Source organism: Erithacus rubecula (genome assembly GCF_903797595.1).
Source record: "Erithacus rubecula genome assembly, chromosome: 5".
In the NCBI taxonomy this organism is placed as follows: Eukaryota; Metazoa; Chordata; class Aves; order Passeriformes; family Muscicapidae; genus Erithacus; species Erithacus rubecula.
In genome coordinates this window covers 66,266,540-66,281,960 of record NC_136687.1, presented here as the reverse complement: position 1 = coordinate 66,281,960, position 15,421 = coordinate 66,266,540, and the positions used below count along the sequence as shown (strand labels likewise).

The following is a 15,421-nucleotide window of genomic DNA, read 5'->3' as shown; positions in this document are numbered from 1 at the left end:
CATGCATGTGGAGAAGCCACTTTGCCAAAGTGTTAACATTGGCAAAAGATTGTTGCTACAGAGAAAATGAAAAATTACTTGTCAAAGTATAAAAAAGATCACATTTTGCACAAAGACTAAGTGACTCCAAGTACTGATGTCAAAGCAGATGGCATTAAATTATCAGCTCTTTTGTCATGGGGACTCTTGCTTCATTCCTGCTTGGTGAAGACCGACAGTCTTTAAAAATAAAATTTCCCAGATAAAATTAACTAATTTAAAAAAGAAAACAAACATAAGAGGTATTCCAAAACATGTAATTCTGAAATGGTAGTCCCCAGGGAGAGCAGTTGAGATAACTGATGCTTGTCTCTTTGTCCCACAGGCTTTAATTGCTTTTTAGCACACCATAACACAGGTGTGTGTGCATTTCTGTATGCACACGTGCCCTGAGCAGTTCTGTGGAACTATATCCTGGACCCATGAAGTTGAAAGGAACAGCTGGAGCTAAACACCTTTAATTATTCATGTATGAAAACAGCAAAAGTGTATGGAGTTTTGCACAAAAGAACTGGGGACTAAAATGTAAACCTGCACCTTCATGCCTTCATTCAATATACAACTGTGTTATTTACTGGAAAACCTGTGTTTCAGGGTGAGCCAACTCCTCTTTGCAGCTGAAGGCCTGCTTTTCTAAGTTTAACAAGATTTTTTACAAAGTAACAAAAAGCCTTACAAATGTCATCAGATTAAGTCTTATGAGGATAACTGCATGGATTAAAAGCAAGTCTGACACAAATTTTTGCTATGAGCAAACTGATGCCTCAGCTGCCAGTGTTGATGCTTTAAGCACTAAGATTTTAAAACTATTTTTGCATTCATCAGAACATGTAAGAAGAGGAATAAAGACACAAGAATTTCATGGAGTGTTAACTAATAAAAGGACAAGCAGTAACACAGAGATGTTACATCAATTAAAATTAACAGGCTCAGGAAACCATTCCTTTATTGGAGGGAATGCAATTGCCCAATTATCAGAATGAGATTTTATACCTTTTAATATTTAAAGTGCTAAAAAACCCTGGGAACAGATTTATATTAAAAATATGTAGGGCCTAGACATTGACAAAATTGGCTATTGGGGAGCTGCAATCATGGGGTAGACACAGCCTCCTTTCCTGGCTCTCCTCTCTTAAAATACATTAAAGACGGACACATAAACAATTTATATAATGACCACTCAGAGAAGCATGTATGTTTATTTTTTAAATACTCCCCTTTCACGAGGACCAAGCCCCAAGGTATTTAAAAGCATCAGCTTATGAAAACAAAGTCAGTCTACTTTAAATATTTTAAACAAAAATGAAAGCAGAAAATTGCAATCCTGTGGCATGACTTGAGAGTAACCACAGAAAAGAAACCTCTCACACAGGAGCCAGGTATGCCCCAAGCAGCCTTGGACAATGTTTGCAACGCAATTACCACTGTATTTAAGGCACCTTTATTTAGTAACAATTACCTTCAAAAACATAGGCTAAATCTTCAAGTCAGTAGCAGCAATAACTGCATCTAAATTTCCTAAAACTTTACAGTCCTGACATTTTTTTTCCTTAGTTTTAAAAGCATTACTTTATCAGAGTAAAGACCACCAAGTAAAACTAAAAGGTCATAACTGTGGATTCAAGGTAACCTAGTAATTTTCTTTTGAAAGTTGATTAGAAGAACTGTGTAAAGGAACAAGGAAATATTAAAAAATAGCTGTATTGATATTTTATGTCAGATACCGAATTTTTTAATAACTGAGTTGGATTATTATCCAATTCTTGTATGCAATTTGAATCCAGTGACCACTGCTAGATAAATATCCTAACAAAAATATTTGTAATTAATCCCAACTTTGACCAAGGGAATACTGAAAACATAGTACTTGTGTACACAGCCATTGCTTTTTGGTCTCTCACTGCTTCAGGTGAACAAGGGCTTCTAAAACAGGTTTTTCTGGCAACTGGAGGCACTGAAAGCATTGTGCCCTTCTCCCCCAGTCATCCTTCAGGTCACCTACTTCAGAACACGATGGAAATGCAGCAGGGCTGGAGAACCAGCTCTCAAGTCTGATGGCTGAATTAAATGCTCTTCAAATTCCCCTCCTCCTGACAGAAATTGCATGCAAATTTATCCTCATTCAGTCAATGAACCACCAACAAACATTTTGCCTCCTCTCTTTCTGAATGCTGATGGAACTGCCCACTTCTTCCCCCCAAGGTGCACATAGTTTTTTTCATTTTACTAATAATGCTAAAAATAATTTTCAGGCAAAACATGAAAATAAATCCAAATCCAAACCCAAACCCAGGACTGACTTAAAATACAAATATTCATTTTGTTAAAGAAAGTACTTTTGAATCTGTGACTAAACTGGAATCTTCTGCTGTAAAGTAGATATATTATGGAGAAAATAATTGAAACAGAAGATGTTTCTAGAACCTATTTGGAAGAGTGTTCGGGTGACTTTGATGGAATATGATCAATGAATTATGTTAAAGAAGATGTTTTCAACAAACCACCTTCATGAGGAATTTACTAAATGATCATGTAATGCCACAGAGCAAGCTGGCCATTTGCTATTTAATGCAATACAATCCTTAATTATTAAGGGTTTCCTTTCCCCCAGCTGTGATGGAAACGGCCACAGACAAAATTCCACTTGGCTGTTCTGAGACACTTAACCACTCTAAGAACCTGACCAGAACAAAAAGCTGTAACAAATACACTCCCAACAAATAAACACTTGTAAACATTTGCAGAAGTCCTTTCCATATGGGCTGCATCTGTTGGGAAGAACATGCACTCAATTCCAGTATGACCCATTGTCTCCATGAAAGTGGCTGTATCCTGATTTCTGCTAAAACAGCTCACAGGGATCTGCAGGTCAATGAGCCTGGAAAGAATCTGCCACAGCAGCTTCCCAGGTAAGTAATGATTGTGCACAAAGAGATGTGCTTTTATCACAGTATTCATCCTAGACACACAACAGCTCTGCAAAGCAGCACTGTTAAATAAATAAGGGAGACTAATTATGCCTGCAGAAACAAATCCCTGACACTCATGATCAAGGAATCCCATCATATTTCATTTCAGCTACAATAAAGAACCCAAACCATATTTCCATGAGGTTAAACTTTCCATTTCCTATAATAGTTTCCAAACAAGAACATGCATCTGGAGAGAAAACTAAACCAGCAAATTTCACTGCTAAAACATTGCTGTCATGGGGGACAGAAAACACAAGTGCACTGGAATTCCCTCATCCAACTCCCAGTGACAACTGAGGAATGTGAACTAGAGGGAAAAACATCTTGTAAGCTCTACCCTTAAATATATGTTAGACACTGCATAAAATAGGCTGAATGTAGTTTTCCAGCATACACATATCTACATTTCAAAATTATCATTACTGCTGGCCTCCTGAAAATTCAGATGTTTAGAAAAAGCTGGTACTGTGCTTTGGTTTTTCACAAAAACTATATGCAAGACTTTGTAAACAATAAATAACTTTAAAGTTATGAAGTCCATTTTACCTCAAGGTAGTGTAAATAACATTTAAAATGGAAAGCTCATTTTCAAATAAAGTTGTCTCTAGGAATTCTTGCCAACCCTCCCTGTGGGAAGATGACAAAAGAATATACAAAGGAACTTTATTTGCTCTTATTTCTTGTAGACTGTGGAGTAAGCATTACAAATACTACTCGTTAAGACCATTGCCTACAAGAGAAAAATGCTATAGTTTATGTTATTATGTTGGCATAAAATCAAAGTTTATGCTCTCTTAATTCAGCTTAAAACAAAGCATCAGCTAATTTAAACTGAAACAAGTTTTCAGTTTACAGAGCAGTAGGTGGTCACAAAGACATAGCTACCTCAGTTTAAAAATAAATTAGTTTTTGATTAAGTTGGGGGAGCTTTTATATGCAGACAGACCTAAAATTCTACTTCCTACATGCTAAGTGTAACATTAATTACCACCGTGCTGGAAGTGTTACATCAAACTGAATCAGTGGGATCTTTAAATATACTAGATTTGCAGAAGATCACACACTGCAGCACCTTTTCTATAAGAAGTCAAAACCCCAGTAATTGCAGTATAAATGTAGCCACACCCCTGAGTGATGTGGTTATAAACGTCAGACAGATCTGAGCTCATTCTCTGAAGACCCATACAAAACTCACTGAAGCACAACCACCAATTCTCTTAATCACAGTAGGTACCACCTTTTAATGACTGTTTATTTAGTTTGGTAACAGGACAACCAAATCACTTATCCTGCACTCCAGGGACTAAGACAGACTCCAGGCACCTGTGATGGCAATACTAAGTATCACAATATGACATTTAAATGCTGAGTATTTTTCAAAAATAAAAACCTAATTTAAAACCCAAAGAAGTGCTAAGATACTGGGTCTTCTCTCGAAGCAGACTAAGTCTACATCCTCTCAAAACCATTTCTTGATGATGCTCTATATTATTCTAATGCACAGTAGCCCTTGGAAATCAGAAAATGGTGTATTCTGAAGTAACAGCAGGCCATGGACCTGCTCCAGCAAAAAATTAGTTCCAGGACAATAAAGTCAACCTCATGGAAAATTCTGTATTTTGTGGAATTAACTATTACTTTCTCATGTTATAGAGCATCACTGTAAATTCACCTTCTCCCTTCCTTTATCTGATGGAGTTTTTTATATCTGTGCAAGAGAAGAAGGCTAAAACGAATTTTCATGGACCAGGTGCCCAAATTTTGTGTTACCAGCTTTGAGGAAAAAGACCTAAAATGGATGCAACAGGCCTAAAGCATGACTATAATGACATCTTTGTCCTTGGTGTCCTCTTTCACAGCCCTAAATCCTGAATATTCTGAATGGGAGCAATATGAGCATCCCAGAGACTAGCTCCATGAACACCACAGCAGTTTAACCCCTCTTCATTTCTTTATGGCAGCAACAGGGGAAATTCAGGGACTGAGTCCGTTTCTTACGCTCACAGCAAACGTGAAAAAGCACTTCCTGAAAAGTGTCAAAGAAGAAAAAAGCTGGGTTAGGTAGTTGGTCTCCTGTTTCCATCTGTGTGGTGCTGCCAACATCCATCCATCAAACATGGGGAACAAAACCTTGCTGTAACCTGGAGAACCAAATGTCTCTGCAATTACCCAAGACAACATTTAAGCAGTAGGAGGTCTCAGCAAGTTAACAGAGCGTAAGACTGAGCGACTCAAAGTACTATGTCCAGACAGAATGTTCCCATAATGATCCCACTCCATCTCTATCCACTGGGCTGGGCTCAAAACCATCTCTATTATTTTCCCAGTGAATGTGCCTTACCCCTCTATCAATTAAATATCACAGTAAGTGATGCTACCACAGCTGAAGACAACTATAAATTACTGTCATTTCCCTAACGGGCACGTTCACAAGTGAATGATGATCCCAAGTGATTCAAAGTGTTTGTTTTACAAAAAGAAGGGAATGCATATTGACTTAATAGATGACAAACTTGAGGCTTATGATGAGAAACTGCCATTGTCTTTTAATCACAGTCTCACAATAAATGAAAATTAGAGAGCTTGTCCTGTCCTGTGGGACCATTTGTAAGATCATAATTAGCTCAGTGACAGCCCACATAAACTTGGATGGAAATGCTGCAGGAGAGAGCTGAAGCCAGTCTGTATTCACAAACCCACACTACTAGCTGCAGCTGAAATCTCTTTCTAAATATTCCTCTCATTTAGCACATCCACTAACTCCCAAAATACATATATGATACATATACATAAGATAGCTGCTAGCCAGTCAGCTGCAATTATGGTTTTAGATCATTGATCAAGTCCTTCCTGGCAAGACTGCACAGTCAAATTCAACACAATCCTAGCACTAACACCATCAACATCAGACCAAGTATAAATTGCTGAAACACAATAAATAACTCAAGGTCACCTAGTAAATAAATTCACATCAAATCTATTAATTAAACAGTACTACATGGGTGGTACAACCACTGAGACACAAGTGCTACTCACTGCTGTGCAGCACAAGGGCAGGAGCTGTGGGTTTGATTACAATGCAATACCAGAACATCTTCAATTCACAAGTATCAGGAGCAGTGTCATGCTTGGCCCAGTGTGGCTGGAATGAGAAGCTGGATGCATTTAAAGGAGACAGACATGTAGAGGACAAACTAAAATTAGAAGCACATTCCCATGGGCAGTCCATGAAAATACTAACACTCTGGTGAAGCCACTATAAAAAGAAGTTCCAAATTTGGAAGGTGACTAGGAGGAGAGAGGTATCATTAAACCTCTCTCAACTGAAAAAAATGCCTGGATCAGCAGTTTTGTAGGAGTAGGAAAGTTTCCAGTTCTGAAATCTGAAAAAGCCCAGCCTGAACTGAGCAATTACAAGCTATTTATCCACTGCCAGTGATGGAGGTTGGTGTTATTTGCAGGGTCAGAGTATTCACTCTGTGCCAGGATGCAGCAGAAACCCAAGGAGCAGACCAGCTTACATCCTTTGGAATGCCATGGCTTTGACAGAGACTCCCAACAGCAGTGCAACACAACCAGAATGAAAAGGGAATCTGGAACTTCTTTAAAGTTTGAAGGAGCGAGGAAAATTCTAAAGGACATTTGAAACACTTGCTACAAGGCAGGGGTGGTTAGGGGGATGCCTGTCTGCCTGGAACTCATTGGTGCTGTCCCCTGGCCCTCAGGCACCAGAGGAAGATGAACTAGGCTGGCACCAACCTCTCACACCCCTGCCATGCACAGGGACAGGCAAGGGTGACATCACAGCAGATCTATGGACATGCTGGGCCAAGCAGGCAGGCCAGCTCCTCATTTTCCATGTGCTGTTTCCAATATATATCTGAGATATATATAAAACAGATTATAAAATCTCTTACTGAATGGGCATTCCATTAATAAAGATGCAGAAGATACATTTAAAACACAAAACACAAGCAGAAAAGGAATTTCTGCACATAACATGGCACAGACAAGTTCAGCCTATAAAATGCACTTCCAAATGCATACCTTGGAAGCAAGGAAATCGTGCATTCCAAAGAGTCTGTTGAGGTTTAGAGCTTTTAGTAAAATTACATTTTCTTTAGGAATTTATGTCACACTATTTAAAAATGAAAGCAAATGCATTTTTAAGAAAATAACAAACACATCCTAACATGGATGAAGCTGTATTGGGGAACATTCCCTTTTTCTTCCAGTATCTGCTATGCTGATTAGCAGGGACGACTGAAATTAAGTCCTTTCCAGGGTGTAAGTGGCAACTGGAAAATCCCAGCTAGTTTCCAGCTAGGCACAGAGACACATTTATATATTTATGTGGATAAGAAGATGATCAAATACTGGACTAGTGCCTGGAGTGGCTGGGCATTCTCCTTCTCTGCAGTCTCTTCAAACTCATCAGGATGGGCACTGATTTACCTCAATTTACAGGACATGGTTTGAGCAGGGAGCTGGGACTGGACAACGTCCAGAGACCCCTTCCAACCCACATGATCCCATGATCCATGATAGTTTTTTGCAGAGGGCTGGGTATGTAAGTAAAGCAAGATGTCTGTGCAGATAGAAGTAGCCCCACAGACTGTCTCTCCTAGTGAGCTGCCTGGCTTGGTATCAGCTCTGGAAAAAGAGCAAAGACATTGCAAAGCTTCACAGTGAGCTCCCAAAGCACCACTCCTGATTTATGGTTGCAAAGTCCAAACAGGACCCTCGGTCCAAAGTCAGGACACTTTCCTTTTGCCTCTTTCTGCTCACCTGCCCAGCGTTTCCCCATCCTGCTCCTTCTCTCTGCCCCCATGTCCAAACAGATCCTTTTCTGCTTGCCACAGGGAAATGGTGGGGGGTCAGGAATAGGTAAGCTGGGATGCAGCTCTCAGGTGGCACAGACAGCCCAACACTCTCTCCTTGGAGGCACCCTTTCCAGAAGGAAGGTGACAGGGTGACATGCGGGGTGACAGCTCACCCACCATGGTTAGGATGACAAACAATCCAAACAGGCAGATTTAGGCTGCCTGGGAAAGAAATGTTGCCAGAATGAGAATTCCTTATTTTCTCTAGGGAAAGGGAACAGGCCAAAACACAAGTGTCCCACAAAGTGGGTTCAACCCCGAGCCACAAATGTCAAGGCTGGGGCAGGATTATCAGAGGAAACACATGACAACTGTTTTGCCACCCCAGCAGGAGTTGCTCTAATTCCATCCAATGATGCCCATCTACATCACCCAATATACTGAAACCTGTTTTCAGCTGGGGCTTGGCTTTTCCTCACCCTCAGATCAAGTAATATTTGGGAACCAATCCAAGAATCAGTGCAGAATTCACCTATTAGACCATCAGCAACATCGTCTGTAAAAACAAATGGAACAGAACTTGCTATATCCCCTAAAAATGCTCTAAAAATGTCTATGCTAGATTTACTGAAAGAAAAAGCTTAGTTTAGCTGAAGTAGTAGAGATCTCTGTTTTTGGAGGAAAGAGTCCAGAGGAAAATTACATATTTGTGGTTTAGCTGGGAGTCATGATGTCTATCCGTATGCATAACACGTGGTTGCAGATTCATAACAAACAAAGCTTTCAAACAACAAAAAAATGTAAGTTCTCAAAGATCCATCTTGTGTGTGCAGAGTGAGAGCAATTCATTTCAGTTGAGCTTATTTCCATGGCTCTTGAACTCAGCAGTGCAGCCAATTATGCAACTCTTCATTCCAGGAAACATACAGAATGTAAAGCAGAACAAGAGATGAAAATACAAGTGGGAAATGTGGAGCCACCTAAGTCCTCACCCCCTACAGCAGGATCCTCAAGAGAAGTGTTTAAATTCCACTTCCTGTTTCTGTGGATTACTCTATTTTACATTTTCAATGACTGGCTGCAAAAGTGGAGTGGACTTCAGGGAAAAAATGTTTAAGAAAACCTGGACACACTATGAAAAGAACTTTCATGCATTTAAGGAAACAGTCAAACAGAAGCTTAAGCAGGGGTGGAAAACGCTTCAAGATCTGGTTCACACTTGATTTATACTGAATCATTACCTATTTTGGTGCAAATTAGGCATGCACTTTCTGAGGCAAAAAATTACAAAATTGTTGGCAAACCTTAGTGAAACCTCATTTTCTTGGTCTATTATGGATACTGCTACAGTTATCAGGGATATTACAGGCAGCAATGCTTCACTTGAGCTAAAATAACCTTGTGCTCCATTAAAAGGAAAAAGAATTAATGTAGCATGGCAAAGAGTGGTGTCATTGTCTGCACTCAAAGACATTTTTATGCTCCACAGTAACCCAGAAGAGCGAAACTTAAAGATGCAATGCCACTTTTAGCAGAATAAAAGGATTGTGCTGCAAACAAAAGAGACAAAAGCTGCAACAGGGAATAAAGCTGCCTTCCCCCTACTTTGCTGGCACACTCAGACCACATTATCTGATGCTTCATATAGCTCATGCTGAAAACCACTGACACATTGTTGAGCTCCATGACTACAGAACTTACAGTCTTCTAACTACTGGGGGGTTTTGATATTTCCCTCACTTCAGGGCCACCAGCAGCTCTACAGGAAGCCCTGCCACACCAAATCCTTCCAACAACAGAAGTGAAAACTTTCAGGCTTTTCCTCTTAAACATCAACATACATTCACAAAAACTTCACCAAAAGGAATCAGATGCACAACAGTGACAAAAACTGCTGAGAAGGAAAAAAGCCTGCAGAAAACCCAGCTGCAGCCAACCCCACTATGCCCCCCTGTGTGCTCTTGCCTGGTGCAGTCTCGTTCCAGTACATTTAATTTCACAAATAGCAACTGCAAAACCAGCTTCTGTATTCTGTTGTTGCACTTCACTAGTCAGTTAGTTGCTGTAGCCATGTGTGACTTTAAACATTCAATCTGTTATTTTATAATATTCATTAAATTGGCTCTTACATTAAATGTGAAATCATGTTATATCACTGGTTTATTTGGTTTCTTGACATTTTATTTTAATTCTCTCAAGGACTATGGTTCACCTTATTCATCATAGAAATTGCAAATTTAATTAATTCAATAGAATGGATGAGATTTAAAATTATTGAAGTGATCAGCTCATCTAAGCTCATCTAAGCAATAAAAATAATTAAAGGAAGTGAGATTTTCTAATGCATCAGTCCCATGTAAACTAGAGCTTTATATTTATATAAAAAGTTTTATTTATTTATTTATTTGCAGAGCTGTGTACATACTTATTGAGCATATATTTATATAGCTGAGGATTGGTTTGATTTCCACTGCATCAGAAAACTTTTGACATGAAGTAAAACCTTAAACTCAACTCAGAAAAAATATTGTGCTAAAGAACTACATTCAGTCAACCTGAAGAAGCCTGATTTTTACCCTGTGTTTGGTTTATAGACTAATTTAACTAGTACAAGCTGAGCTACTCACAACTGCCACAGTTAGACAAACGGAATTCACAGAGGAGTTACTGCATTCACACCTCCTATATATTAATAGCATTTCTCTTGAGATTCTTGGGACTTCATGAAATATGTGCCATACACATACTTTGTGAACATAAACATAAAGGACATATTGTTGTGCATAAAGGACACAATTCTCCCACATTTCTTTAACTATTCTCTGTTCAAAAAGAACAAGACAATACAGTTCTTTATTTTCCCCCACATGAGGAACTTAACAACTTCAATGCCCATGTTTTGTGTTTGGGAGAGGAAGCAACCCCAAATGCAGGCTTTTCCCCCTTTTCTTGTGGCAAAAGGAGTAAACTGGGCACCAGCACAGAGTGTGGTGAGAGCAGTGCCACGTTTGGGTGCTACCAATTTCCTCAGCCATTGACGAGAAAGTTCCCAGCTCAAAGCATGGAAATGAGCAGACTCCAGATGGACACCAACACAGTCATGAAGCCAGATGTGGGATTTGTCTTTTTCCATGTGTCCCAGTCTGTTCTCTATGCTGCCTCTAGGCCTGCTGCAACGCCAGGCCAGCCTGCCTTGGGAAGCCACTGTCCCATGTTCCCACCTGCTGGTGCAGCCATTTCTCCACGGAGCAGAGGCCTGGCTGCAGCCAGAGCTCCCCTGTGGCGATGCCTCAGCTCCAGCCTGGCCGGGGCTCAGGCCCATCGGAGCTCAGCCGGCGCTGTCTCTGCCTGGCAGTCCTACTTACCTCTAAGCACCCTGACTTACAGAGCCATGTGGGGACGGCCTGGCCTTGCGCCAGAAGGACTCCATTTATCACCTGAAGGGCTGCCACATGTCAGTAAAATCTGCTGCTGCCTTTGGGGAAGGGATGAAGATTGATCAGAGTCAGACTCGAGCCTGAAGTTGCTGGCCAATGGACCCAGCCTGCCTGTCATAGCTTGTGCTCTGTCTGTAAGGCCTGAGAGGAGGTGGCAGAGGCAGACAATGATGGGCTATAAGGAAGTGGGAATGCAAAGCCAGCAGAAGCCCCCCCAGTAGTTACAGAGAGATCTTGACTCTGTTAACTCCCATTAGGAAAATATTACCCAAACGCAGCACAAACCCTGCAAGAGCAAACTCCACTTGGGAAAAAAACTCCATCGTTTTACCAGGTTTGAATCAGCAGTTTTCCAGAATGGGTCGAAGCTTGTATTGTCAGGCTAATGCAGATTTTATTGCTACTTGGGGTTTCATAAACCAAAATTAGCAAAGCAGCTGTAAATCATTGCCAAAGGTCATTAACAAGATGGTGCAATGGTGTTACACCACCGAAAAAATCTTGACCGCAAGACTAGAAATCAGAGCGCTAAAAAGTAACTTTGCCTAAAGTTAAAAGAGGACCAAGAAACCATGTCCTAACATACATTCCCGTCCATTTTAAACTCTCTGTAAAAAAGCAACCCTCTACACACTGATGTACAGCCATGACACCACAGTAAGAATCTGAGAAACACAGCAATGCTGAAAATCACACTAATGCACAAATTCCTGCAGCCCAGGCACTCTGCGACCACAGGAACATGAGTTGTGTTTGCCTAAAAATTTCCTACCACAGTGTAGCAGAGGCCAGATTACTCAAGCATGGCTGGAAGAGGAGAAAACAGCAGTATTGCCAAAGACTGACAGGGAAGAAAGGATTCAGCTAATGGCTTTTGCCCCATTTTAATTCCCACACAAAATTCTGCAGGGCTCAATTTCTACTACAGTGATACAAAGGACTGAGGTAAGAAGAGGTAGAAAGCACAACAAAGAGTATTGGTGAGGGGTAACTAAGTAGAAAGGATGAGGAAATTCTGTGGGTTTTAAATAAACTTTCATACATACACATTACTTAAGTGGGAAATAGAGATTTGAAAAGGAGAACAGAAAATACTGTTTGTAATCCACTTTCCTTATTTTTTCTACACCACTCATTAGGCAGAGAAGAAATCATAGATTTATTAAAAAGACAAATAAGAGAAAGAAATGCTGAAAAATGAACTGAATTAGCTACGTGCAATAGAAAAGCTCAGCTTTCAGAGATGTACTGGAGCCCTTCTTGTAGAAGAAGTGAAACAACTTCTTCAAGGACTATTTCCATGACTTTTCTTGGTTATGAACATGAACACTAGGGACATCAGAAACAGAATCATTCAGCATTCGGCCTTTTTCAACAATGTTTAGCTTCCCAGAAATAACTCTGCACATGGTCATCTTTGAGAAACTGCCCTATCAATTAAACTAGATCTTTGCTTTCCTACAGAAATCACTGAAAAAAATTGTTACTATTCTTTTCTTATTTTTCTTAACTTACACACGCTTACTGTATGAGTTGAGCTCCCTTCCTCTGACACACTTCTTTTTTCACTCTTAGTGCTTCTCAATGTGATGCAGCTCCATTGCTCACCAGAGATGACAGTTTAAAAGGGGATGTGATAGTGACCCAAGCATAAGAGCTCCAGTGGGGTGCTGGCAGCCCTTGGAATGATTTTAGAGTCATGATTTAGCTGTCTGAGGGCATGGCTGCAGGAGAAGGAATATGATAGAACACAACGCCTGCTGCCAAACCCTGGCATGGTAATTTCAGGTAAAATCTTCCCTCAGATAGATCTAGAACATGGCAGTTTTTCTGAAACAGGAGCAGAACACTTTGTCCATTATTCCTTGAACTTGGTGCAGGTGGTGATGCACCATTTGTGCAGACTTGCAGAGCCCTACCTGCCTGTCACCAAAGCTGTCATTGCCTGTTTGCACTCCAAGCCAAACCCCACAGATACAGACTGTGCATGTGGAACAGCTGGCCTGCTGCAGAGGAGCTGAACTCCATCCTACACCACCCCAAGCCAGTTGACAAGCTGAAGTCTTGTGACCACATGGAACCAATTTAGGCTTTTGTTTCAACTCAGTTCTCAGTATTTCAGCCCTTCCCCTGCATCAGTTCACTGTTGTCTTTTGTTCATTTTCCCTGGCTTGTGGAAGCTCACACATATGTTCTGTTCAGGTGAACAGCTCTGAAGTATGACTACCACCATAGCTGGAGAAGGGCTGCATCTCCTCCCTAAAAGGATTTGTACATTCCCTTATCTCTCACCACTTTACAATGCAAAACTTTTGGTGGGATAAAATAGCATAAATAACACTCCTCTTCCTCCTTAACCAAATTTCTAGGTCAAACCTGTAAGCTTGAGAGAAGCTGCAGAAATTTGACATGTCATTTTGAGCTGTAGTACACTCATTTTCACTTTCTATCTATCATTAAAAGGAAGGAGCTGGCATCCCAGGCACCAAACAATTTGATTAGTCTAAAAATGCCATAATGGACATGAAATTCCCACCATTCTGCAGGCTGTCTCAGGACAGCAAATATTCTTGTGAGGGATATCCCTGGCATATCATTCAGTGTATGAAAAACTGGAAAACATAGCTACAGTTCTCTTTAAGATCAAGGTACTTACCTGTTTACACTGTTTCTAAAGCAAGGAGACAGACACACCCCACCCTCCAAAATAACTTTATTTTCTGCTTTACATGGTTAGAAAACCAACTCTGGAAATAAAAGCAGCAGATCTTTCTTCATCTTGGAAGGACAGAATCTCAAACACAAATTACAATATAAAATAAGCATCTCACTAAAACCAGCACCCATTATTGACATAGGTCTGTCTCACTGTGCAACAGGTTCTGTCAGCTGGAATTCTTCTGCAGATCTCCAAAAATCATGAACAATCCTGGAAACAGCCTCTCCCCTCCTACACACTGCTCAAAACTCCCCAAACACCTGGCACAGAGAGCTCATTGATGGCAGAGCAGTGGCTCAAAGATAAGAACTCTGCACACTGCTTTAGGTGATCCATCAGATTATTGCATCCCACAGCAGAATTCATAAGGAGCACCACATTATAAAGAAGGAGTCTTGCCTGGAGATATTTGCACTTGATTTCTGAGCTGCTCTTTGTAATTTTTAATTTCCATTTCCCCGAAATTCTCTAAACTGACAAATACTGCACAAAGCAATGAAATGCTCCTACCGATATTAGGATGCTTCAGGAGGCGACAGATTCTAGCTTCTCTTTCCAGTTTCTGGTGATCTGCATCAAAAGAAGGCAAAACAGTTGCTGTTAGCATGAAGGTAAACATAGTTTAGTGTATTTGCTTTAGAGAATCATCACATCATAATCATTTGATGGGATCTTTACAAAATAACTCCATTCTTTAGATCCACTTATGTTTTCATCCAAACTGTAATCTCTAATTGATTATTTTCAACCTTTGGGTAGAGCAGAAGGCTGAAGCTCTGGACTGGTACATCACTGAGCCCTAATGATATTTCTGGAGATAAAATACTACTGCTTGTGTCAAGCTGTTTTCTACCATAAACAACACAAATATTCCAAAATACTAACTTTGGAAAATAGAGCTGCTTGAAATGTAAAAAATACACTTTGAACCTTGAAAATATGAAGAAATGAATGAGTTTAGAAGTTGCTCTGGATGGCAACACTTAGGAGTCAAAAACTTAGCATTAGATGTTAAAATTTAAAAATTCAGTCTTTAATGCAAAGTGTCCAGTTAGATATGTAGGTTAAAAGAACTACAACAACAGATTTAAAATAAAACAGAGAAAGCAAATATCATTAAAATACTTAATACATCACACTTCTTACAGCATGTTGTGAATCTGGAGGAAAGAACAAGACGGAAAACTTGTTTAATTTTTCTGCAGTTTGTGCTTCCCAATATTTGCAGTCAACTCTAAGAACAACTGAAACGATTTTCCATATGTTGACAGTTCAGATTATTTTCATATGCTTTTAACAACTGGGACAGCTCTTGAGCTAGTCACTACTTGTCAACTGACCCATCATAATTGCTGAGCTCTCAGAGCCTCCACCACTTGCCTGAGAAAGATCTGTCAACTTAACCCCCTTTACCTGAATGCTTATTAAAAA

The 15,421-nt window shown here is 40.1% G+C and overlaps 1 protein-coding gene across 34 annotated transcripts in view; it reads right to left on the bottom strand.

Annotated features, from left to right (window-relative positions):
- CAMK2D (calcium/calmodulin dependent protein kinase II delta) overlaps window positions 1-15,421 on the bottom strand; it is a gene marked incomplete at its 3' end in the record, with an annotated part of 117,084 nt that overhangs the window by 57,967 nt on the left and 43,696 nt on the right. For all 34 annotated transcript variants that reach the window (XM_079306786.1, XM_079306795.1, XM_079306804.1 and 31 more), the window contains exon 4: window positions 14,501-14,560. In XM_079306786.1, coding sequence (XP_079162912.1) covers window positions 14,501-14,560 — 60 coding nt within the window. The remainder of the gene's footprint in view (window positions 1-14,500; window positions 14,561-15,421) is intronic.